At 35.0% G+C, this 26,072-nt stretch overlaps 1 protein-coding gene across 5 annotated transcripts in view; it reads right to left on the minus strand.

Moving 5' to 3' along the window:
- Positions 1 to 26,072, minus strand: part of LRP1B (LDL receptor related protein 1B) — a 1,938,012-nt gene that overhangs the window by 83,459 nt on the left and 1,828,481 nt on the right. For all 5 annotated transcript variants that reach the window (XM_084800259.1, XM_084800256.1, XM_084800258.1 and 2 more), the window contains 4 exons: positions 24,509 to 24,628; positions 21,925 to 22,166; positions 7,684 to 7,907; positions 6,368 to 6,474 (listed from right to left, as the gene is read on the minus strand). In XM_084800259.1, coding sequence (XP_084656385.1) covers positions 6,368 to 6,474; positions 7,684 to 7,907; positions 21,925 to 22,166; positions 24,509 to 24,628 — 693 coding nt within the window. The remainder of the gene's footprint in view (positions 1 to 6,367; positions 6,475 to 7,683; positions 7,908 to 21,924; positions 22,167 to 24,508; positions 24,629 to 26,072) is intronic.

Here is a 26,072-nt window from a genome sequence, read left to right on the forward strand (position 1 = left end):
TTTTCTAAGGCTGCCCATCATCACTTTCATACTAGGTATCTGCCAATAAACAACAAAGGACTAAAGTAAGGCTTCACTTAAGGGTGTTTTTTTTAAATTCTCCATTCTTTGTTTTATAAATATAACTGAGGTTCTGTCAGTATCTTCTTAAAAAATAAAGCTATCTAGTGTTAAAAAGAAATACTATCTATGACACATAAATTCTGGAGTGATTCTTAATTATATGCAAATATATATTTGTGTGGTAGTCTTTGCACAGAGTGCAATATGCACCTTCAAGGAGTACTTCCATTAAAATGCATTTAGCAGATTAATGTCATAGAGTGGTGATACAGCTCCATGTGAAGGTCCACTGAATAAATGGCAGTTTTGGATTTGTGTGAAAATTTTAGACTTAAATAATCAGACTGTGAAAAAAACCAATTGCATTAGAAATTATGTGTTGATAATTTTTTAAATTTATTACACAGTCCTAGTTGAAATATAATCTGAGTTTTGAAACGTATTGATACTTAAGTAAAATAGAGAGATACACTTAGCTTAGCTACTTTCTGAGGAATGGTATAGGCTGACTTAAAATGGAGGCTGTGCTGTGTAGCTTGCTGTCTGAGCTGCCTTTGCTTCTGTGTAATTCTGAGTAACATAAACTCTGAAATGATGCAGTTTTCCACTGTTGATATCAGGTCAGGCCTTGGTGAAAAAAGGAGAAACACCTTGCTCTTCTCTGAATTTAGTATAATGAATAGTTAAATAAAACAAGACTTTCCCCCAATTAACTTAGTTTTCCATTTTGTAGATTTATTATATTTATTATAAGTTTATCACAAGCACACATGATCATATCAATTCTTGTCAAGTGGTGCACTTCTGGATGGAATTATACCAAAATAGAAATTATAGAATAAGGAACCAAAGTTTTAGATAAGTGGAATTTCTACTTAAAAACCTTCATATCAGTGTGACTTTGTTTTTTTATGCCCTTTAGTAACAAAGAAAAAAATATGTATCTTTTAAATTTAAAAGTTAATAAAGGAATCAGCCAACATTTCTTACAATGAGAGTTAAAGACTGTAAAAAAAAACCCAGAAAAGAAACTTTTTCATCTGAACTGACAATGGAATATATGTGGTATGAAATTAATAGAAGTATAAAAAATTAAAATAAAATGTATTTTTAAATTTAACATTTTATTTTTGTAATTTAAAATACAATTACATCATCTCCATCTACCTATCCTTCATTACAAGCCCTCTCATGCTCCCCTGCCTCACCCTTGCTTCCTTGCTTCTTTATCTTTGTTGACATATCACATATTTGTACATAAATATATAAATAAAATATACTGAGTTTGGCAATTACTTTTGCCTCTATGTATATGACGTTATGGCTGAAGTCACTTTGTATTAGAAAATCAATTCAGGCTACATCCCAGAGAAAGATGAACTCTCCCACCCTCATTATTTCTTAATTGCTTGGAGGTTTCTCTCTATGGGCAGAGCCTTTCAGATTTTCCTTTCCCTCATTAGCATGTCTGTTGGTGTTGTCCTTATTTAGGTTAATCTCCTGGAAGAGTATCACAGTTTAAAAAGGTCATTAAAGATACAGACTGCAGCTCAGTAGGCTGTAATGCAGAACAGCACACTCTCAGAGTTGTTCCCTCAGCCTAGCCTTGGCCATGATGCCGAGGCTGCCACTATATTTTAGAGACTTGAAAATAATTTTAACTCTGAAGTTTTAAAAAATCCTTAAATAATAGACAATTTAAATTTCATAAATGGCGTACCAATGGAAAATTATAATAGAATATTGTGAACCACTTCTCTGTATTCTGATGTGTACATACACTTTAAATATGGGAGATGTACATGTACACGAATATATCCATTGAGATACCTTTGCATAGGAACATATTAACTGCTTATGTATTCTCATACTTAAATTTTATTGGTAATAATGTTATCACAATTTTCTTGCTGTATGTAAATATCTATACTAACCCCAAATTTATACATCACATTAAAAATGAATAACTTTCATGTTTCTATGTAAGCATTTGTATTTTTTGTTCTTTATATTGTAGTATTATAGAAAAGTTGCATTTTTATTATCCATTCAAGGTTAAGCTTATGACTGACATACATTGCATTTCATTATGACATATATTTTAAAGGGTACAGATAATGTCAATTAGATGAACAGTAGAAATATCCATGAATGTGTATCTTTCCATTTATGTGATTTATGTAACTTCTGTCAATCTAATTGAAACAGAAAATTACAGGATCAATAAAAGATTGCCTTAAATACTAGCTAATACGTACTTCTGTAATCTTGATTTATATACTTTGACAAACATTTAGCTATTTAGATTCTAAACTACATCAATTATATTTCCCTATACATTTATACTTAATTTTATGCACATAATTATGACCATAAAGAATATTAATAACATTTTCATTATTTTTACTATTGGACATATAGAATATTAGTGGAAGACGTACTAGTACACTGTATCATTAAAGTCATAGCTAATGGAGTACCAAGAGTGGAAGAATAAGTGCTATAAACCTCAAAAAATTGATATGTTTCCACAATTCTGGTGAATTTTGCAGCTGGAGTTCTGGTGATATCTTATTTGATTTAATGGTAGATTTCTGTACTAAGTATTTGCAGGAAGTACACAAATGTACAGAGGCAGGTTTATGTGTATTCCAATTGTTCATCTACTTGATACTATTGTTTAATTAAAGCCACAATGAAATTAACTGTATGTCACATATCTAGCACTAAGCAGATAAGAGAAATGTAACATTTCTATAACACTAGAACATAAAGAAAAAAGAGTGCTTATGGTTACAAAGAGACTTTATGATACTCATTTTAATATGATGCATGACATTGAAGTTCGAAAAAATATTTATATACACTAAAAATAAAAAAGGAAAGAAAATTGTAACACAGGAAGTTTAAATTATTAGAAATCCTTGAAAAGAGAATGTACTCTGAGGTAATATATCTCAGAGGATATATGTATATAAGTCAACATATTTCCTACCTGTAAAGCATACACACACATGGGAATACATAACAGTCATTCACAGTGTTTCATTAGCAGTTTTTATTAGGGTGCAACTGATTCTGTTGCAGAGCACCAGATGAGGCTTCCCCTCCCCTGTTATGGATCTCACACACCTTCGCTTTCCCCTGCCCTTCCCTTCCTGTCTCATTCTTATGGCCCAGCCCACAACTCCAGCAAATATCCCTCTAGTCAACCATAAGCTATGTCTACCAGAAGACCAGTCTTGGACACCAGCAAGTATTCCCCCATGAATACACCAACTGGACAAGCAAGTAAAACAGAAACCCTCGGCCAACACACTCTCCGAAAACCTCAAAAGGAGACAGAATCCAAAGAACAAAACACGCACCAAACAAACTCCAAACCACAGCATAGACCTACAATCACTCCTAATACAGATGCCTAGATGGCAACAACAACAACAACAACAATCAGTAACATCGAGGGAAATATATCTCTACTAGAGCCCAGGTATCCTATCAAAACAGGTCCTGAATCATACAAGAAAGCTGAAGCACAAGAAAAGAATAAAGACTTTGAAGAAAAAATTGATAGGTTATGTCCACTGACCAAATGAGCCAATTCAAGCCAAATTAAAGTATTAATTCAGATTTATTGAAGGCTGGTCTTTGGTGGCTTCAGCAACCTCACAGAAGAGGGTCAGTGAAGTCACCATGCAGAGGGAGACAGAAAAGCAGAGGGAAGAGAGAGAAAGGATGCATGAAAAGAAGGGGAAATGCAGAGAGAGAGAGAGAGAGAGAGAGAGAGAGAGAGAGAGAGAGAGAGAGAGAGAGAGAACATGAAGAAAGAGAAGAAGCTGCAGGGGAGGTCAGCCCTTTTATCAGCCTGCACACACCTGTTGAATCTGTCTGCAGTGTGTGCAGGGGCAGGTCATGGCTTAAGCAATTGCTCGGTCCCTGAGGGGCGGCCAACAAAATCATCTGCACGCAAACAGAAATGAATAAATACCTTAAAGAAACCCAAGAAAAAACAAACAGGCGAAGCAAACAATATGTTAAAGACTTGAAAAATAAAAATAGAAGGAATAAAAACACACACACGGAGGTAATCCTGAGAATGAAAAATCAAGGAATAAAACAACAACAACAAAAAAACAACAGAATACACAAGATGAAAGACAGACCTCAAGCATTAAATGTATGTCAAAATAAATGGATGCACATCAGCCAAAGAAAATGTTATATCAAAAAAATATTCCTGACACAAAACATCTAGGATATCTGGAACACTATTTTTAAAATACCCATGAATAATAAAAATAGAGAAAAGAGAAAAAAAAACTCAAAAGCCCAGAAAATACGTTCTACAAAATCATAGAAAAAAATTTCTATCCTAGAGAAGAAAGTGCCTATAAGCGTATAAGAAGGATACAGGACACCAAATAGATTGGATCAGAAAAGACAGTCTCCTAGTCACATAAAAAATCAAAACAATAGGATGATGGTGGTGCAAACTACACACTGTGTCTCAGTGGTGCTTCAGAGCCTAGGATCTGGGAGCTAAAGACCACAAGACCTGGAGAGCCTTAAGTGAGAGGCATCCTCAGGGTGGAGAGCCCTAGGTTCAGAGAACAGGTGGGTCTGGCCTTGGGCCATCCAACTGGTAAATGGAAGACTGCTGTCCAGTCCCCAGAGACTGGGGTACACTTTCCTCCTGCTGGGTTGACTCCTCCAGCCTGAATAGGAGAGGTGTGCCTAGTCTTACTGCAACTTAATATCCCCTGGCTTGTTGATAATCCATGGGATGCCTGCCATTTTAGAAGAGAAATGAGACCTAGTGGATGGGGGAAGGGGAAGAGAGTTGGTGGGGATGAGGGACTCGTAGGCGAGGTAAGAGGGAAAACTTTAGTTAGGATGTTTAAAAAAAAAAAAGTCAAATGCTGCCCCCTACCCAGTTTGTTTTTGGTTAGAATATCACAGCAACTCTAAACCAAATCAGAGGGTATTATAGGAGGTTGCGGAAATGTGGGGAATTGAAAGGAAAACTTTCAAGCTTACACCTGGTCCTTGGTCACTTCTTTCTCTCGGCTTCATCTCTTCCATTGTGTAAGCAGTGTCAGGAAAACACTGGCAGCCCCATTTTATTATTCTTTACCTCAGGCTCTAGATATGCATGTTGTTAGCAAGTTTTAAAACCCTGAACTAAAGTAACCTTCTTTCTTTGATGATATTTCACTCAGGTGTCTATCATGGTGAACAAAACCTCACATAATTGTCTACCTCTCTTTATTCAGGTAACTTCTTAAGCAACATATTATAGAATTGAGTTTTGTGGACTCATAATCAAACAGTGTTCCCAATGGCTATCCATCCTATACTGCTATTCTTTTCTATACAATAACTATGTACAATTATTCAACTGTGTGCTGTAATTTCTACTATGGCATAAGTTTCACAAAGGCTAGGACCTGCTTAACGAGTATAGAAACATTTCCTTCAGTTCGAGAAGTATATGGAATTTAAATGAAAGATGTATACAGATAGACTGGATCCTCCAAATGCTCAGTTCCATAAAAAATTAAAAACAGTAGAGTCAAATCAATTCACAAGACAATCTAACAGGCAATGGATATTTAACTCCCTAATTTATTTTAATGTACAAAAATAATCAAGCATAAATAAAAATCAGAATAAATCATGCACAAGAACCATGACTCTGTTCTTTTAACTGGGGTACCTTGAGCAATGTGGCTGGCACAGAATCTTTGGACTCTTGTAGTTTGCAAATATATTATTACTGAAATGTCAATGTTCTGAGTGGTACGGTGGGAGCAGAGTATTAGGAGTCTTAGATGTGATTAGGGAAGGAATAATGGGATACAAGAGAAAAAAAAGTTAATATAAGGGACAGGCATTGTGAAGGTTGGCCTTTAAAGATCATAGATATATTTGCCACCTTTCAGTTCACTTCTCTTGATATCCTCTAGAAATATTACCATATATTTCAGTAACTTTAGCATGTCAAAAAACCCCAATGGGTTGTTAGGATCTGTCAAAATTTTATTTATGTAAGAATCTACTAATAGACTTACAACTTTGACAGTTTCCAAATAACACCCTATAATGTAGCTATCAGCATGATAATAACCTGACTTCAGAGTTAGGAAGCTAGAGTATAAAATATTACCGACTTTTATAACGTCATACTATGCATTATTTTACCTACTTGTTATATGGTTGATTCATGAATAAAACTAGAATGAACTGTTAATACTAATATGCTTAGCATCTTGTCTCACATTTAATGTGTGCGAACGCATCATACCTGTGGGTCTTTGTAAGTTTTTTTGTACTAAAATCCTCCTCAGAGTGCCATCCATTGCTGCTTCTTCTATATGGGAGTGATCCCCAATTACAGTCCAGTACATCATCCTGAAGAGAGTAGGTCAAAGAGATTAGCTTGGAGACAATGCTGTGAAAACTGTCTCCTTTATTTACAGGTGTCTGTTCAGATCATGTGCTGAAATAACCCAGTCCACTCATTAAGCAGATTGCTGACCCAACTTGAACGCTATAGAATGTCCAACTTCAACAGAGTGTTGCAAATCAATATTGAAAATAAAATCTACCCCAATAAGGTAAAATTTATACAAATATAAATTTTGAGATACATTATTTAAAAATATATGTCATAGCATATGATTTGTACTATCATTTTAGTTCTGAAAGCTCTGCAAGAACCTGAAAATTATTTCTGTCACTTGCAAGTATCTTATAGTGACAGATTATTCACTTGAAGTTATCTTATATTGATATGTTATTCAACTTATTGTATATAGCACACAAATCAGTGGGTGAAAAGGTAAAATGAAAATTAAAGGGAAACTGATATAAAATTAGAAGAAGGATGTGGTGAAGAGAAGAGACTAAAGGGAGTCAGAAGGGGGAGTGGGTGTGTCAACATGATCAAAACACCTTGTGTACATTTATGAAATCCTCCGAGGAAGTCGAGGGGAGCTTGGAGAAGTGGAGGGAAGCAAAATTGTTTGGGATGTACTTTTCATCTGATACTAGAGGAAAGATATCTTCAGATTAAATCATAAGGTATAAAGAAATTTAAATCTGAATATATGTCTTCATATTTTGTTGTTTTTATCATATATATGTGTGTATATACATATATATATATGTATATACATATATATATATATATATATATATATATATATATATATATATATATATGGAGCAAGGATTGGGAGGATACAAGGGATGGGATAACAACTGAGATGTCATATGAATAAATTAATAAAATATACTAATATATATATATAAGGTTTAGAAAATTCAATTGAGGTTTAATAGTATTAGTCATGTGATCTTCCACTGTTTTGTAATCAATGCACATAAATACAGAGACAAGAAAAGAGGTTCTCACACATGTACTAAACTCCCAATATAGAAGAACATTTATAAAAATATCTTGTGTCAATATATGGAATAGGAAACAGTTCTGAGAGAGAAGTATGGGCATTTTCATGTCTCAGAAATCATTACACATTGAACAAAACTACTGAGCACAAGCCATAAATATGGATATTAATATTATATTGAGAACAGAAACCCAAAATATCAACCTACCCTCTTTTAGGATTTACAGCAATAGCATAGGGCTCGCCAGCCATGTTAGTTAAGAGTCTGGTGCAGTTGGGGCCACTGAGCTGTCCTACGTTGATGGAGTACCGCAGGCTGGTCCAGTGAGTCGTATAGTAGCTGAACCAGTGCATTCTAGAATGATCAGTCCAATATATATTTCCTGCAACCCAGTCAACTGCAATGTCTCGCGGCCTTTTAAATTCAGGACACTAGAAGAAAAACAGAAAAGCAATACGCCACAGTAGTTCTCGGGAGAAATTAGCATGAATTTTTTGTATCTTCACATTGGAATTTTAGGGAGGGTAGGGAATATTCTAGGTGTTACTACAGGATTTTGTTCTTCTCAAGCATTAGAGAGTCAATCTGTTCATTGAGAAAGAAAAATATCTTTTATTCCTAACTGCTGTATAATGTCACATGTAAAATTTACGCATCTCTTTTAGTGTATCAGTTACCAATGCTCCTTATTAAGGGATGCAATTTCATTTTCTGATGATATACTGATTTGCTTAACATTTGGCCACTTCTGTCTACTTGTATTTGTTTACAAGTTTAGGCCACCACAATTAACATGATTACCATTCTTATACATTAAATCAATGATGCCAGAGAGTTGCTTTACCTTAGAAGAAACATAATCAGAAATGTGTGTGATTCTGTTGTCACTGAGAAGGTCAGGCCTGAGCCAGGTGTGCTGGCACTCGCCTGTAATCCGAGCACTCAGGGAGGCAGAGGCAGACAGATCTCTGTGAGTTCAAGGCCAACGGGTCAATCAGGGGATACATATTCAGGTTTTTAAAAATATTTATTCAGGAATATAACAGTTGAATTCTAACATATAAATACATAGTGTTAGAAATTTTTTTCCAAAGACTTTGCCTAGTACATATTTTCAGCAATGTGGGAGAGCACAGATTTCTCTGGATCTCTGCCACATACAACTGGCATTTTTTAAAAATGTTGTATTGACAGACACATTAACAGTGCAAAAACATTTCAATGTGTTCTTTAGGAAAATTGAACTATCTATTTGAGAGCTTGGGTCTTTTAGTTATTCTGTTTTATATAGCTATAGGATAGTAAAAGAATTCATAGAAAGGGTTATCAAAATATATATTCTGAAGATTTTAATTAATTTTGTCACTTTGAATGGAACTAATATAGTAATAAATTTCACAAGGCCAGGTTCATAGTGCATAACCAGAGGTAAGAAGGAATACCTAAGGCTATTATATCAACAAGAAACCCAATGATTCCGGGTGATTTCTGTTAGGAATTCATCACAGTGGAAAAATGCCATGTTAACATGATAGTCTTTTGCATGACGTAGTGAGAAACACAAGAAAGTGGCTATCTCAAAACACACACACACACACACACACACACACACACACACACACACACACACACACAAAGAAACAAAATGTACACAAAACAAACAAAAAGGCCACAAGGTATCAGAGAACAGTAGTTTCACGGCACTGTCTGCTATGGACTATGAGTTCCTAAGAGAAAGGAAGCTGCCTTCACTCAACCATAGCACCCAGAAGCAATTTTCCCCTTGTGGTATAAGGAATTCAGCAAATGTGGAAAACATGCATAACCATTAGCTGTATTCGCTTAGATTTTGCATAACATAAAAGTAAATATATCACCAAATGTCATATACTTTGCATGTCAGTGTAAATCATAATATTAAAAACATGAAAGACCGGGTGTTATTTTGTCATTCTATACTGTTTCAAGTCAGTTATTGAAGACTCATCACGTTGTAACACAAGCAGAAGAAACCTTTGCTGTGCAGAGAGTTTGATACCCCTCATCCAGCTTGATCATGAGAAAACATTTACTACGACTTTTATCATATTTAAACACAAACTCAGATTCTTGTCTTAATACTATCACTGCCAAACACTATGGAAATGTCATACAAAAATTTACTTTTTAGCCTTTTCTCTTTACTTTAGTTATGCTGAAAACGCTGGTTCTTCCATTTTACATGTGTAACCCCGAGCCACTGTCACCTCCTAAACTCCATTCCTCACATTTAAGAGAACGCGAATTTTTGGATCTAGTGATACTTCTTCCAGGTAAATGGTGTCTTGACAACTGAACCAACAGTAAATTCTTTAAGTACAAATCAAACTTAGTTCTCATTTCTAGTTTAAAGTGCATGTCTAGAAAGATGAAAAGGGCTGACATTTATTTTAAGCACCATAGATACTGGTGGTTTGGCACATAAAAAATCCATTCTGAGGTGGTTGCTCCTGCTTTGTTTTTTGAACCCCATGATTCTTTGATGATGTTTATGACTGATCCTTTATGTTCTGTGCCCCAGGTTCCATCTAGGTAATTTGTATTTAAGAAAATTCTATTAGGCACGTGGATAAAAAAATTCCTGTGGGACTACTTCAGAGTTTCATGTTGTTTGTGGTTTTGTGATGGATGGTACCCAGGCTTGTGGGCTTTCGTTGTTGGTTCTATATTCTCATTTCTAGATCAAGGAATACTTCCTGCTATTATAGCTACTAAAGTTGATTATTGTGTCAAGGATTGCTATATTCAATTAATTATAACTGAAATGGTGAGAGCATCAATAACAATACATTCAGGGTAAGATGGTCGCAAATTACACATGTTACTGGAGGTAGTGATTCACAACACTGAGTGTTCACTGAACAGCACAGCAAAGAACTTTATTTACAGAATATGGAGGATAAGGAAGGGGGAATTTGTCATTATTACTCAAAGGGCCTTTCTTTGTCCTAGATTATAAAGCAATTACATCACTTCCTTCTCTCCTTTTAAATTCTCTAAACCTTCCCAGGTATGCCTTCTTGCACTCTGTAAAATTCAGTCACTTCACTTAGTATTCATACATGAATATATGTATATCCACATACCAATATCCTCTGAAAACATAAATGTAGCCAGCATAATCTGCATAACATTAATTGTATATATGGTTTCCTGGCTGATCATTTGTTTTTAGGTAATCAGTTGTTGTGTTCTTCCCTGGATAGGACTATTTCCCTCACTTTCAGCTTTCCTCAGTCTCTTGTAGTGCTTTGTGTAGTGTTGGGGCAAGTGACTCATACTAAACAGATGTTGACAAAAGAGAGAAAGGCAAAGCTTTGGGTACAGTTTCAACTTTATCTAATAAATGTGAAAAGTTAGAAAAACAAATTATTTAAACTGATACACAGAGACAGAAAAGAGAATGCCCTGGGAATAAAGAGCAGTGCAGCACAAACCATTTAACAACTAAAAAGTAGAAAGAAAAACAAAACAAATCAAATCATGTTCTATATTAGAAAGAAAAACAACACCAAATTTTTTGTTAGTTCCTTAGGAAAGGTCAGCAAATACGTCAGCACATCTGACACCACAGTGCCATGCCCCTTTTGAGAGCAGTAAGCACTACACGATTCTGACAAACAAGGAATTTGTTAATATTATTGCATAAAATAGAAGACATGTGTTGACTGATTTCTTCAGAAAAAATAAAAGGTCTTTATTCTGTTAAGGCTTTTAAATACACAGATAAGCTAGGGGCCTTGAGACATCTTCCTATCAATATATTAGTCAAATGAATGAAGTCATTAAACCTTATAGAAAAACTGTCAGCTTAGCTGTAACAAAGTTACTTTAATATTACGTTATGTATACTATGTGCATACTAGCTGTCACAGTTCTAGCTTCAAAAATAAAGACACATCACTGAACACATTTGTTTTAAAATAGATCTTTAAAAGAGAAGTTTAAGCATTAAACCTCTGGAAACTATGTTTTCTTTTATAAATACTATAGCTAGCTATATATTTTAACAATATTAGGGAAGATAGAACAACAAGTAGATTGGTGAACCTACTCCTCATCTTAAAACCTCAGTTGTCACTCATAAGGTTATTTTTAATTCACTAGTATAGAATTTTGTATATAGATGCAAAATAAGTTTAATTCTAGATACAGTGGTATAGAATTCTAATGTAAGTTTATTCTTCACACACACACACACACACATAGAGCATATATATACTCTAGTATAAGGTATTATACCCATATAATTCAATTATAATATAAGGTTTACTTCCAATACTTTGAAAGTGCTATTACAGACAGTTTATGATAAATAAGTTATACAAGTTAATTGTTAGTTGATCAAATTATGGTCATGTTAATTACTAGTCTACTTTTACCACAAGAATATACATCTTAGGTGTGGCATAGAGATAGGATTCTATAGAAAGAGACATGCATAATATGGCATTTTTCAAAAGGTTTAATATTATTATTATTATTATTATTATTTTTGACTGTCCTTTTTATTTTTCTTTTTTCTTTTTTCTATTAATTTATTCTTGTTATATCTCAATGGTTATCCCATCCCTTGTACCCTCCCATTCTTCCCTCCCTCTCATTTTTCCCTTATTCCCCTCCCCTATGACTGTGCCTGAGGGGGATTTCCTCCCCCTGTATATGCTCATAGGGTATCAAGTCTCTTCTTGGTAGCCTGCTATCCTTCCTCTGAGTGCCATTTTAACGATTCACTGACAATGAGACAGGTTAGCTCCTGGCAACACCCAGCCTACCTCAAAGAGAATGATGAGCATCAAAGGACCTCCTTATGGAGATAGCATCAATTGTGGCAATCCAGCCACTGAGTCCTTTCTACAACAGACAGAATTCTGCCTAAAAGGGGGCAAGCTTGAATGTAGTCAGAGTCAACAGACAAATTCTGCCTAGACAGGGTAAGTCCTCAATAGTCCCTGCCTCCCAAATATGTCTGTCACACATATTGGGCCAGAAGGCTGAACAAGATGCTTCAACGTTTATGGAAAATTTTGGGTGCCTATTCAGGTAGCAAACTGTCTCTTTCATCTTCTAATTTGGAAAGCTACTAACCTCCATTCCCAGCATACTCGGGTAAGCAATTTTATTCCTTCTCATGTCTCCGGTGGAGCTGAAGACCTGGTAGTTTAGTTTTACAATGAAGCTTAGTCTTTTAGGGGTTAATATGTTTTTCTGTGTAGATAGATGTTTTAAACTGATAATGACAAGATGTGATGAGATTGATTTACACTCAGAAATTTAGACCAGGATAGGAAAAAAAATGTTTTCTTCAAAGTTGTCATGTACAAATAGTCAAAACACTAAGAATGTGACATTTACATAATTCCTGATTGTGTCATGGTTCTTCTTGCTATAGGTAATCTTTGTATATATGCGTAATAATATAAATATACCTGTAAAAAATTTAAATATGATTAATTAATTAGTAAAAAAAGAGAATTTCGTGGCCTAATCTGTAAACTCAGTTCACACTAATCTACTGGCGCCACATTCAAACTTCTGGCCTTTCCTTAAGCACACTCATTCTATGCCTGGGCTCAGTCCGAGGCAACAATATATGGGGAAGGTGCAAGGCAAGAGATATCTGACACAGAACCACAAAAAGACCTTTTCATGCCCAGGCCTCACCACAAAATCAGAAGTAATTTGAATTGTGATTATAATATGTTATCCACCTCTAAAAATCAACCAGTAATATCTAAATGTTCTCAATGGAAACAGCCTAAGTGTCCCTCAGTAGAAGAATGGATAAAGAAACTGTGGTACATTTACACTGAGGAATACTACTCAGCTAGTAAAAATAAGGAATTTCCGAAATTTGTGGACACATGGATTGAATTAGAAATGATCATAATGAGTGAGCTAACCCAGAAGCAGAGAGACTCAAATGGTATATACTCAGTTATAACCGGACACTAGCCCAAGTGGCATGTCCCATGAAAGTCTTCACTTATCAGGAAAGTGCAATAGAGGTGAGGACATCCTATTGGGATTTTAGGTGAGAGAAGAATGGGAGAATGGGGAAATAGAAGGATCCAGAGGGTCCTAGAAACCTACAAGAAGAACACTATGATGGGCAGATCTGGGCCCAGGGCTTCTGCTTGAACTATGGTACCAACCAAGGACAATACGTACAGTCATCATCAAACCCCTACCCAGATCTAGCCAAAGGACAGGACATTCTCCACAGTTAAGTAGAGAGTGGGGACTGGCTTTCACACGAACTCTGGTGCCCCATATTTGGCTATGTCCCCTTGATGGAGAGGCCCGATTGTACTCAGAGGAAGGATAGCAGACTACCAAGAAGAGACTTGATACCCTAGAATCATATTCAGGGGAGGAGTTCCCCCTCAGTCACAGTCATAGGGAAGGGGAATGGGGTGAAAGTGAGAAGGAGGGAGGAATGGGAGGATGCACAGGATGGGATAGCAATTGAGATATAATATGAATGATTTTATTTTTCAATTGAAAAAGCAGTAAAAAAAATAAAATAAAAAGAATTGTCCAAATGAACACCAGGACACAGGACTTATAGGTACAATCATAAATGTCATCAAAAAAGTAAGGAGTTTTAAAAGGACATAAAGACTTAAATGAATTCAATGAAACAGTAATAGATGTCACAACAATCCAAAGAAATTCCAAATATATGTCCTAAAGAAATGATGAAGGCAGTCCATTATTTGAAATCTGAATAATGTAAAGAACTAAAAATATTGAAGAAAACTCAAACTGAAGTGGAGATGGACTTTAAAATTCAGTAATACAATTAGAAACCTGCCCAGAAAACCATATAAAGAAAATTAATTGAGTAGAAAATAGAATATCAAGACTAGAAGATAAAGTAACTAGACCCTACAAACTAACAATACCCAAAATTTAAACAGAAATGGAGATATACACAGAGAGAAAGAGAGACAGAGACAGAGACAGGGAGAGACAAAGAGACAGAGACAGACAGAGAAAGACAGACAGAGACAGAGAGACAGAGAGTGGCAGAGACACAAAGAGACGGAGAGAGAGAACAACTTTAGACACCATTAAAATACAAAGTCTTCTAATTGCAGTCATAAATGAAGGGGAAGAATCCTAGACCAATAGAATAAACAAGGTATTCATTTAGACAATGAAAGAAAATGTCCCCAAATTCAGGAAATACATACCTATATATATAAAAGAAATGCACAGAACATTTATCAGACAAGACCAGAAAAAATATTCCATAGAACATCATAGTTAAAATATGAATTATACAGAAAAAAAAGAATATTGCAAACAGCAAGAGAAGAAAAAGCCACAAGTTACATACAAAGGAAAACCTATCAGAATAACAGCTGGTTTCTTAGAAGAAACTTGGGAAGCCAAAAGAGCCTGGAATTACAAACTCCAATATATCATGGTAGTCAAGCTAGGGTTCCAAATCCTTCAAAATTTTCTGCCATAGTCGCAGATACAGACATTTCCCATGATATAAACTGGCTAAGATTCATTTCCATGAAACTGTCCCTACAGATCATATTGTATGAAATACTTCAGACTGAAGAGAGGAACAAGCATAGCCAAGAGACTGTAAGTGGAAAAATAATGAGGCTAGTTCTACCAAACATGAAAAAGAATAGGAACACAAATAGAAAAAAAAATTACAATCAATACACACTTTTAAAAAGTAATATAATAAGATATTGATGGTCTCAACTCTCTGTCCTCAAAACACAGGTTAGAAAAATTAAGAAACAAAATCCATCTTTTTGTTGTTTACAAGAAATTCAATTTAACTTTAAATACATGAACCACCATAAGAAAAACACCAAGTAAAAGTATTTTTAAAATTAAGACAGAAAGTAAGTAGTGTTCATACTAAGTATCTGTCAGAATATATTTCAAATTAAAACTAATCAGAAGAAATCAAAGTACTTCACTCTAATCAAGGGGACAATTAACCAATAAAACATTAATATTCTAACTATAGATACACTAAACACTGGCACACCCAATGTCATAAAAGCAGTACTACTGGACTTAAAGACATAGATCAACTCAGAAATAGTAGGTGATTTCAATGTTTCATTTTCTCCTATACAGAGATTATTTGGACAATGAATAAATGAATCAAACAAACAAAAAATAAGCAAAGAAACATAAATATGTTAAAATTGAAGGGCATCGTGTATAAAACGGACCTAACAGGTATCTACACCATCCAACCCAAACATCCAAAAATACCCATTCTACTCAGCATCTCAAGGAAGAGTGTATAAAACAGATTCCATATTGAAACACAAAACAGATTTTAAAAGCCTAAAAAAAAAAAAGAGAAATTGAAATAACTCTAGTACTCTAACTACAATGCTATAACATTTATAACTGATAGCAAACAAACGTGGTAAAAACACAAATTACTAGAGCTCAAACAATTACTGAATGAGAAGTAATTCAAAGAAGAGAACCATAAAAAAGTTAAAAAGTTCTCATGGAATTTACTGAAAATAAGAACATAACAGCAAACCTTCTGGAACAAATTTTTTAAACCATTAAGAGGGAAATTAATGAGCATTACACAAAGCAATCAGATTATACAACAACAACAAAAAAAACGAATAAGGACGTCATGGATTTGAAAGAGAGCAAGGAGAGATATATAAGAGAATTTGGAGGAAGAAAAGGGAAGGAAAAATCATGGAATCACATCAGAATCTCAGAAAATAATTTTGAAAAAAATCAGAAAAAGCATGAATAAATAATGTATATAACTCAAAAGTTTGGATAAACAAAACCAAAACAAATCCTGTGAGAAAGAATAAAAATTAGAATATAAGTTAATGAGAGAGTTACAAAAAAATTAAGAATCAGACAATATAATAGTAGGTTCTCTAGTTTATGAGAAAATAAACTAGATCAACAAACCCTTATCAAAATAAACACAAAGGAAAAGGAACTTGAATCCACAAACTCTCCACTGATCAGAGAAACAGGACAGCAGCTATAAAAGAAGCTAAGCACGCCTTTAATCCCAGCACTTGGGAGGCAGAGGCAGGCGGATCGCTGTGAGTTTGAAGCCAGCCTGGTCTACAAAGTGAATCCAGGACAGCCAAGGCTAGACAGTGAAACCCTGTCTCAAAAAATAAAAAAATAAAAAATAAAAAATAATATTATAAGTGAACATTTTAAAAGCCCATACTCATGTAAAACAAGAATATCTAAAAGAAATGGATTAATTTCGAGATCAATCAAAACCACAAAGGTCAACCCAAAAAGAGATTAACATCCTAAACAAATTCCTAACAAATACAAAGAACAAAACAGTAATATAGAACCTTCCAACAACAACAACAACAAAAACATAGCTAAACACAAAAAATGCAATTTACAGCAAGTCCATAGCCAAAAACATGTTAAATGGAGAGCAACCCTGGGGCAAGGCAAATTTGTTCACTCTCTCAATTTAGTATTTGGCATCTTAGCTAGAATAATAAGCAACTGAAGGAGATCAAAGGACTGAAAATTAGAAAGAAAGAAGTCAAATTATTTCCATCAAGGCTCAAGAATCTATGAAGAAGAGGAGGCGGAAAGATTTTAAGAGTCAGAGGTCTTAGATGATGCCAACATTTTTCAGACACAACAGGACTAATGCAGGTATGAAATCATACAGACAGGTACAGTATACACAATACACACAGAGATTCTTAACAGACAAAATCCTAGATCTGAGAAGGGGAAGGAAACACAAGACCCTACCATGGCCAAGTAGCTATTTCTAATTAATACTTACTAGAAAAGAAAAAAAAAAAATCACTTCTTGAATGGAGTGTGAACTACAATCTAAGTCAGACTCTATGTAAAGGAATAATTGGCCAATCCAAACCAAGCTTTATTTTTTGTGTACTTTTTTTTTTGGGCATGTTTGTTATATTGATTTAATCGTATTACATTGTATGCTTTGCTTTTTATATTTTTCTGGCTCTGTTGGGTTTTCCATGTATGTATGTATTGTGTTTTAGAGGGAGCGATGGTGAGGGAAGAACATGAAGTTGAGTTGGTAGGGAACAGGGGAAGATTGGGAAGAGGCCAGGGAAAGAATGTGATCAAGACGTATTATATGTAAAATTTTTAGTAAAATGTTTAAAAAATAAAAATAAATTGACAAAAACACTCCACAACAACCATAATGTATTTATGATTTTTCTTTCTTTTAGAGAGCAAAATCGATGTGTTATTATCATCTTTGGGGAAAGTCTTGAGCTTTGTTTTTTGAGAATTACAGAATCCTCAGTCAGTATTTTTCAACATTTACATCAAAACTTAGAAGATAACATAGATTGTACATTCTCTGAACAAATTGGTGACCAGATAGAAACTGTTAGGAACCATGACAGCACATGCTGGATGTGGATGTGGAGAAGGGGAACCCTCCATTGCTGGTGGGAGTGCAAACTTGTACAACCACTTTGGAAATTAATCTGGTTCTTTCTCAGACAATTGGGAACTGTGCTACACCATGACCCAGCCATACCACTCCTGGGCATATACCCAAAAGATGCTCCACTATACAACAGGGAAATTTGCTCAACTATGTTCATAGCAACTTTATTTGTAGTACCTAGAATCTGGGAAAAAACCTAGATGCATCTCAAACAAAAAATAGATTTAAAATACTGTGGTACACTTGCACAATGGAATACTTTTCAGCTATTAAAAACAAGGAAATCTTGTAATTTGCAGGCAAATGATTGGAACTAGAAAAGATCATCCTGAGTGAGGTAACCCAGACCCAGAAAAATATGCATGGTATATACTCACTTATAAGTGGATATTAGCCCACCATTGATGTCCTCTGAGAGATTCCACCGAGCAGGGGATTAGGGCAGATGCTGGGACTCACTGATGGACTCAGGGTGGAGTGCTGAGAGTCATATGGAAAAATGGAGGCTGGAAGGACCAGGAAGGTCCATGAGCCCCACAAGGAGACCATCAAGGCAAGAGGATCTGGACCCAGAGGGGACTGCACAAACTGTTGCGCCAACCAAGGGCAATGCCTGCAGTACACCTAGAACCCCTTTTCAGATCTAGCCATGGACAGCACATTCTCCATGGTTGTCAGAAGAACAGTGACTGCCTCTAACATGAACTCTGGTGGCCCCAATTTGATCGCTTCCCCTTGGTGAGGGGGCCTGGTGGACACACAGAGGAAGGGGAAACGGGCTATCCAGATGAGATCTGATAGGCTGTGGTCATATGACAGGGGAGAAGAACCCCTTCTATCAGAAGTCTAGGGGAGTGGAACAGAGCCGAAGAGGGGAGGGAGGGAGGGTGGGAACAGGAAGATACAAGCAAGGGGATAACAATTAGGATGTAATCTAAATAAATTATAATAAATTAAAATTTAAAAAAAGAAACACATACCTTTAACTGGCATAATAAATGTGGATTTTAGAGAAATAATAGGCTCAGAGAAGAACTTGACAGACATATACAAAAATGGGCTTTAGAAGTTGTGTGTTTCAATATTGTAATTATTTTTCATATGTGCAATTTGAAGATGTTAAGTGCTGTGGAATTTATACCACATCAAGGTGGTCATAGGAGATTCTTCCATTTTTATACATTAAGACACTGGGACTGTAGAGCAATAAGAAAGAGCACATTCCAATTGTCTTCACTAGAGTAGCCTTCACTTTTAAAAGATATTATGGAGCCTGAAATCTCTGTGGAATTTCGTGTAGAGACAACTGGTAAAACCCATGGCTCATGAGTCCCCATTGTATAATGTTGACACTGAGTCAGCTATTAGTTATTAGTTGACTCAGTTAGCAGCACATTAATGCTCCTTGGTAGAGAGTGTTACCCTACAATAATTCTCAGCTTCAGTGGTTACTGCTGCTAGTTATACTCCTTCTAAAAGGACTGGAGAAAATAGTCTAAAACTTGTAACAAAGTCATTACAATCATTAAAATGTAAGCTAGGCTTCGTATCCTGTTTCAGACAAGCATAATGAAAACCTTTACTGCTGATTAAAAGCAATTTTGTAAGGAAGTTAGAAAAAGCTGTGGACAAGATTGCAAATAAATATGTACAGTGTACATATAAAATATACATGCACGTGTATCTGCCTTAACAAATGTAAAACTTAGTTATCGGATATTAAATGACTTTGACATCTAATCTATAAAATGTAGATAATCCTACTTAAGAGCAAAATCAAATAAAATAATTTGAAGAGGAAATTATACCAAATTAATTAAATATGTAAGTGATTTTTAAAAGGAAGCACCAGATCAGATATAAGAGCTGCACTGCATTTTAAGTACAACATGCAGCAACAACAGCCTGTCAATCAATTACATCAACATAGTCATTGCAAACAGTTACAAAGTACATACATTGTCTTCCTTAATATAAAGAAGTAATATATTACATGTGATCAATCTGTGGCAAATAATTAATTAGTTTTTAATCTAACACCTAAAATCATCAGTTCAGAGAAAGTAAAGGACTGATCGAGATTAGGAACAGAATTCAAAGCCAGGCCAATCAATGCACTTCATGCCACCAGCAGCAAGTAAATGAGCTCACAGGCAACCTTTATTTTTATGACTGAAATGAAAGCGATTTCATTTTTAGAATTAAAGCTTGCGCACGAGATGGTACTGTGTCAAGTGGCTTGATAGAAAGAAGGGACAGTTTTGCAGGCTGGAGGACAAAATGATCTGCTAAATGACTCCTTTCTGCCTTAGACCTGTTCTGAGGACAAGGGAAACTTACCTAACACTGTTTATTGCAGAAAGGTCCAAAGAACTGAGTTGCACATGAAACATTAAAAACAGATTTATTAACCTAAAGCTGTCTTCCTTAGTTCATTTTTTGTTAATTTAAAATTGTGCCAGGAGAGATATTTCAGCAATTAAGAATGTGAACTACTTTTGTGGGTTTTTTTTTTGTTTTTAAAAATATATTTTATTAATTTATTCATATTACATCTCAATTGTTATCCCATCCCTTGTATCATCCCATTCCTCCCTCCCTCCCATTCCCCCCTTACTCCCTTCCCCTATGGAATATAACAGAAGATGCTCCAGCACACAACAAGAAGATTTGCTCAACCATTCTCATAGCTGCTTTATACATAATAGCCAGAACATGGAAACAGCCTAAGTGTCCCTCAATAGAAGAATGGATAAAGAAACTGTGGTACATATACACTATGGAGTACTACTTAGGTATTAAAAACAAGGAATTCCGGAAATGTGCGGACAAATGGATGGAACTGGAAATGATCATAATGAGTGAGTTAACCCAGAAGCAGAAAGAGTGAACTACTTTTACAGAGGAGCAAGTTTTCAAACTACCCATGTTGGATGCCTCACCACTTCATGTGGCATGGATTTTCTGGCCTGTGAAAGCAACTGCACTCTTGGGCACATCCCACTCACCCACCCACCCACACAATATAGTCACTTCACTGAAAGTATAAAAAATATATTAAAAATCTAGTTTAAATGTGTTCAACATCGCATCAAACGGCATCCATGTAGCTTACATTTTTATTATAGCATAAAATTAAAATGTGTTCCACACCTCATCAAAGAGTAACTGTTTGGCTTATATCTTTGTGATAGATTCTGTTAACAGTAGTCAGGAATTCAAACAGTTGCCATGGTACATTTCAAGTGTAAGAATTCAATTAGACCTTGCTGTGGTATTACTCTACTTTTGAATGTATGGGGAAAAGCCAGGCTCCTTCAAAATAAAAGTACATCTCTCTTTTCTTCCCAGGTTACTTCAAAATACAAGCTACACAATAACTTGATATGCTCCAATTCAAATAGAGATCGCCAACAACTACAAGTCCAAGCAAGCTGTCTGCTTTTTTTTTCTTACAACCAACCATGAAAATCAACATGCCCTTCATACATCATCCAAATGCTCTCCAAAGTGCATTTCTCAAAAGAAGGGAGGAATAGTGAAACTCTAGCTGGTTTCTTGTTCCATAAGTAGATTTCTGATATTATCAAGATTGAAAAAAGTTTTCTCCATGTTACATTCCTTTCTCATGCAAAAGGTACACGTATTTCCCCATCCCCACATTGAGATAAAAATGCTTCTCTCCAGAACATATATCCCATTTTAGGTATAAATTAGAATATGCTCAAGACTTCTCTTCATTTTCATCCCTAAGTAGCAAACGTAAACACACTCAAGCAAAACATAAGCCAGAATTTACAGTAAATGAACTGCTATAAAAATAGAGAGAAATCTGTGTTTCTATATGGGATGACTAACTGATTATCTTAAGTCTGCAGATACTTTGACTTTTTTTTTTTTAAGTAAGGATGTGGAAAGAAGGGACAGCCTTCAAGTAGTCTGTGTTTACTTACTATCAAGCCACTATTCGCTTGCCTCTTTTCTCTGCCATCGATCACTTTGTAGAAAATCCCGCCTGGATTAAACTGAGTACTCCAGACAATCACATTTCTTTGATAATACACATCCATCCCTGTTATTCTTGAATTATGTTCAACATGAGAAATCTGCTGATGACCGCCACTGTAGTTGAATGGATATACAAAACCCAGGATGTCAGTGTCATTAGCTATGTAGAGAGCTTGATCCTCAGAGCCTGCAGATTTTCATAATAAAATACAAAATAGAAGAAATTTCAACTAGAGCAAAAGTAATGATGTACTTTAAATTATCTTGATTTGCTGTTCTTTATAAAGTAAAAAAAAAAGTTAAAATCATATATATGTGTATATATTCTTCACAATATTTGATTTCTGTTTAACACTTTTCTACAATAGTCTATAGTAGTCACTTAGTTTTTTTCTAGTTACAAATTTATGTTCATAAATTTGGCATTTTATTTTTATTTATTTATTTATTTTTGTTTTTTTTTTTGTTTTTTTTTTTTTTGTTTTTGTTTTTGTTTTTTTTTGAGACAGTGTTTCTCTGTGTAGCCCTTGCTGTCCTGGACTCTCTTTGTAGACCAGGCTGGCCTCGAACTCACAGCAATCCGCCTGCCTCTGCCTCTTGAGTGCTGGGGTTAAAGGCATGCACCACCATGCCCAACTAAGGATGGCTTTGGCAAGTCACAACATGCTGTGTTCTGATGATTTCATTCTTGATATTTGGATACAATCCTACGTAGTCATTTAATTTAACAACAACAACAACCATAGGTGGTTATATAGTGGATGCACCTGAATGACTGCTGTTTCTAGCTAAAACTAAAAATTAAGACAGAAAAAAAATTCTTGTCATATGTTCATATAACTATTGAAGTTTATTCCTCTCCCCCAAGGCTGGTGATTCAACCCAGAGCTTTCTACAGACTCCACCATTCAGCTACATCCTATCCTGCTTTATTTTCATTTGAACATATTTCATTCTTTGTTACATTAAAGTTTTGTAATTTTTAATTTATTTCCAATCAAATGGGGCAGTTTTCACTAAAATTTGACACCCGTAACACACACTAATATCAATTTCACAGTGAATGAAAAGGAAAACAACAGTGAGAATTCCGATATTATTAAAATATTAATTACAACCTAGAAAATTGAGCTGCATATATAGTTTTAGCAAATAATAATAATTAATGATAATAATAATAATAAATAATGTGTCCTGAAATGTTGTATACATCACATGTATGTACAAATGGTGGCCTGAATTATTTTCTTTCTTTTAGCCACATTTTATGGCACTCAATTGGATAATATACAACAATTCATTTAATAGACGAAGTATTCCACAACATTTATTATCTTTCAGATATTAGGGTCATTTTTTTCAATTTATTTCATTTTTCTAAGGAAATAATGGAAATAGATATGAGTGCTCTGATTTTATAAATGAAGAATCAAGCCTCAAAGATCTCAATGACTTCCTCTAGGCTAGGTAGTGTAAGTATGGTCTTAGGACTCAACTTTAAGTACACGTAACACCATTCACACACATGATACTTGACAGCAAGCCAGTTTAATCCCAAAATTATATCTTATTAGTCACACTCTGTAGCTGAGAATATTACAGCTGTATAATTTTATAAAAATACAGGAACAATGAAATATATATATATAAAAAACAGTCTAGCACCCATACCTGTCTTTTAACTTTTAAAAAATTATAATGACAAATTGAAAAGATATGGATTTAGAAATAAGATTTTGTATACAAAGCAGGCTATCCAGATGAAAGCTGATAGGCTATGTTCATATGGTGTGGGAAGGGGTTCCCCTTCTACCAGAGGTCTAAGGGAGGGGTAAGGAGGAAGAGGAGGGATGGTGGGAAAGGGAGGATAAGAGCAGAGTTGGGGGTAGGGTCCGGTTGGGGGGATAACAATCAGGATGTAATGTGAATATATTATTTTAAATTTTTAAAAATTAAAATATTTTGTATTGAACTTTTAAAGATCATACCCACATCACCTTCTCTTTATATTCCTAGCCCTTATTGTCTGGCGATGGTAGAACAACTTTTATGCTCACTGAAACATAACTGTCAGTGAAAACGTTGTATTTAGGCCATGAGACTGGTGTTCAGTTTTTTTTTATTCTGTCGACAAACTGCTTCATACACAAAGTGTTTTAACCCCTTATGCTCTGTATTTAATCATTTTCCCATTAAACCACTTTGAGTTAGACTATGTAAGAAGACAAGGCAGAGGCACAAGGGAGCAAACTCTAGTGGCATGCTGACCAGTGGGGCAACACAAGCCACAAGGACTTCCAGCAGCTCACAAAGAAGCTTTCGGAAGTTTACAAGATAAATAAATGATATTTTTAATTAAATGTAAATGTATTTTCCATTTCAAAATACAAATAAAATAGCCACATCGATTGCCTGAATATATAAATATTTTATATTTGTAGGAATAAATCTTTTGATAAAATGCAATATACAAAACTTTCCCCATGAAACAGTCATGACCAAATTAAAACGACCTTTTAATTACCTTACCTTTTGCTATACAGCTGTTGTTTTTTTCTTGAAAGTTCTGGTCACAGACACATCTATATGATCCTCGTGTGTTTAGACACTGGTGCGAGCATACGCCAAACAGCAGACATTCATTGAGATCTACAAGACAAGAGCTCAGAATCCATCTTCACCATTGCAAAATAAGGACTACTCAGATCTAAACAGAAAACCTGGAAACGCATCTGCAAAGAAGCAGGGCTAAGTCAGAAATGAGTAAAGAGGCCACAGGTAACGTCTGTTACTTGAAACATGACACTGAATGAAGGGCGTGGTTAGAGCTGAGAGCTAAGATACATGGTCAGGTAGATATGGTGGGCTATGTGTTTCCCTCCTTCACTTTCAAACATACTCCTCTGCTACCTACATCTTGTATACTTGCCCTGAGTTATGTAAGAAGACTGTAAGAGAAATACTTGCCTCACATTAGCTCGAGCACAGTAAAGTTACTGTTTTTTTTCTCCATTCTTTTCCTCTCTAAAGGCTCAATGCTAGACAAAAACCATTCACAGTGACACCTGCAGATGACACAGTGAAAGTATACACTCAACTTTTTACGTCCTGTTGCCTATGCTATGACACTTCCCCAAGGACACCAGAGCATGGTAGTACAAACTACTTTCTGTGTTTGCTTGAAATATAAGCAGAAAATGAACATTGCTTGTCTTCAGGAAGAATTGTTCAGAGATGAATTAAAGCGAGAATATCAACACTTAATCATCTAAATTGCCGCTGAGTGTTCTGCTTTGGTTAGAGAGTCAGACCCTTCTAGAGCTTATCCTTGGCATGGTTTCTAAGAAAAATCTGTGCTTTACTTTATAGAAGTATATGGAGGATTCTATCTTTTAATATGGCCATTCTGGTTCCACACATTCACCATGCCTGCATGCAGCATTTGTTAAATCTTTTCTGTTTCTATTCTATGCTATGGTCAGTCTTTCCCTTGGTTATTTCTAGTAACGTGTTTTAATAGAAAACAGTAATTTTATGGAATTTTCTTATATGAGCAAATATAGGACCCTAACAAACTAAATTACAAAATCTAGGTAATGCCTTTCTTCCCTCAAAACCAAATAGACATTGCTTTCTTTACTATAAAAATATGTTTATTGTACACACGTATTTAAATAATGTTCAGGATTGACTGGCATCTACAACCAGTTATATAAGAATGGTAAACACATGCCTATGATGAAATGACAAATAGAGTTGTGGTTATGTTTTCCTTGTGAAGGAATAAAATAAAAAATATTAAGAACAGAATTTCTAAAGTTATTAAACATATATTACACAGGAAACAGAGCCTACTGCTCAGAGTCTTTGAGTGATCACTATTGTAAGAACTAATTTCTAAAGAGAGAGGGTGTGTGTGTGTGTGTGTGTGTGTGTGTGTGTGTGTGTGTGTGTATGTACATATAATTGATAAACAGTCATAAAAAACGTTTTTAAATAATGTAGAGAAAACTTAGTTTTTCAACTTACAGTGTCACGGGATAAGAAAATAGAGTACATGAGCTGATTACTCAAGGTAAATAGAAACATGGCT

The sequence above is a fragment of the Acomys minous genome (assembly GCF_964271855.1).
Source record: "Acomys minous genome assembly, chromosome: 10".
Taxonomy (NCBI): Eukaryota; Metazoa; Chordata; class Mammalia; order Rodentia; family Muridae; genus Acomys; species Acomys minous.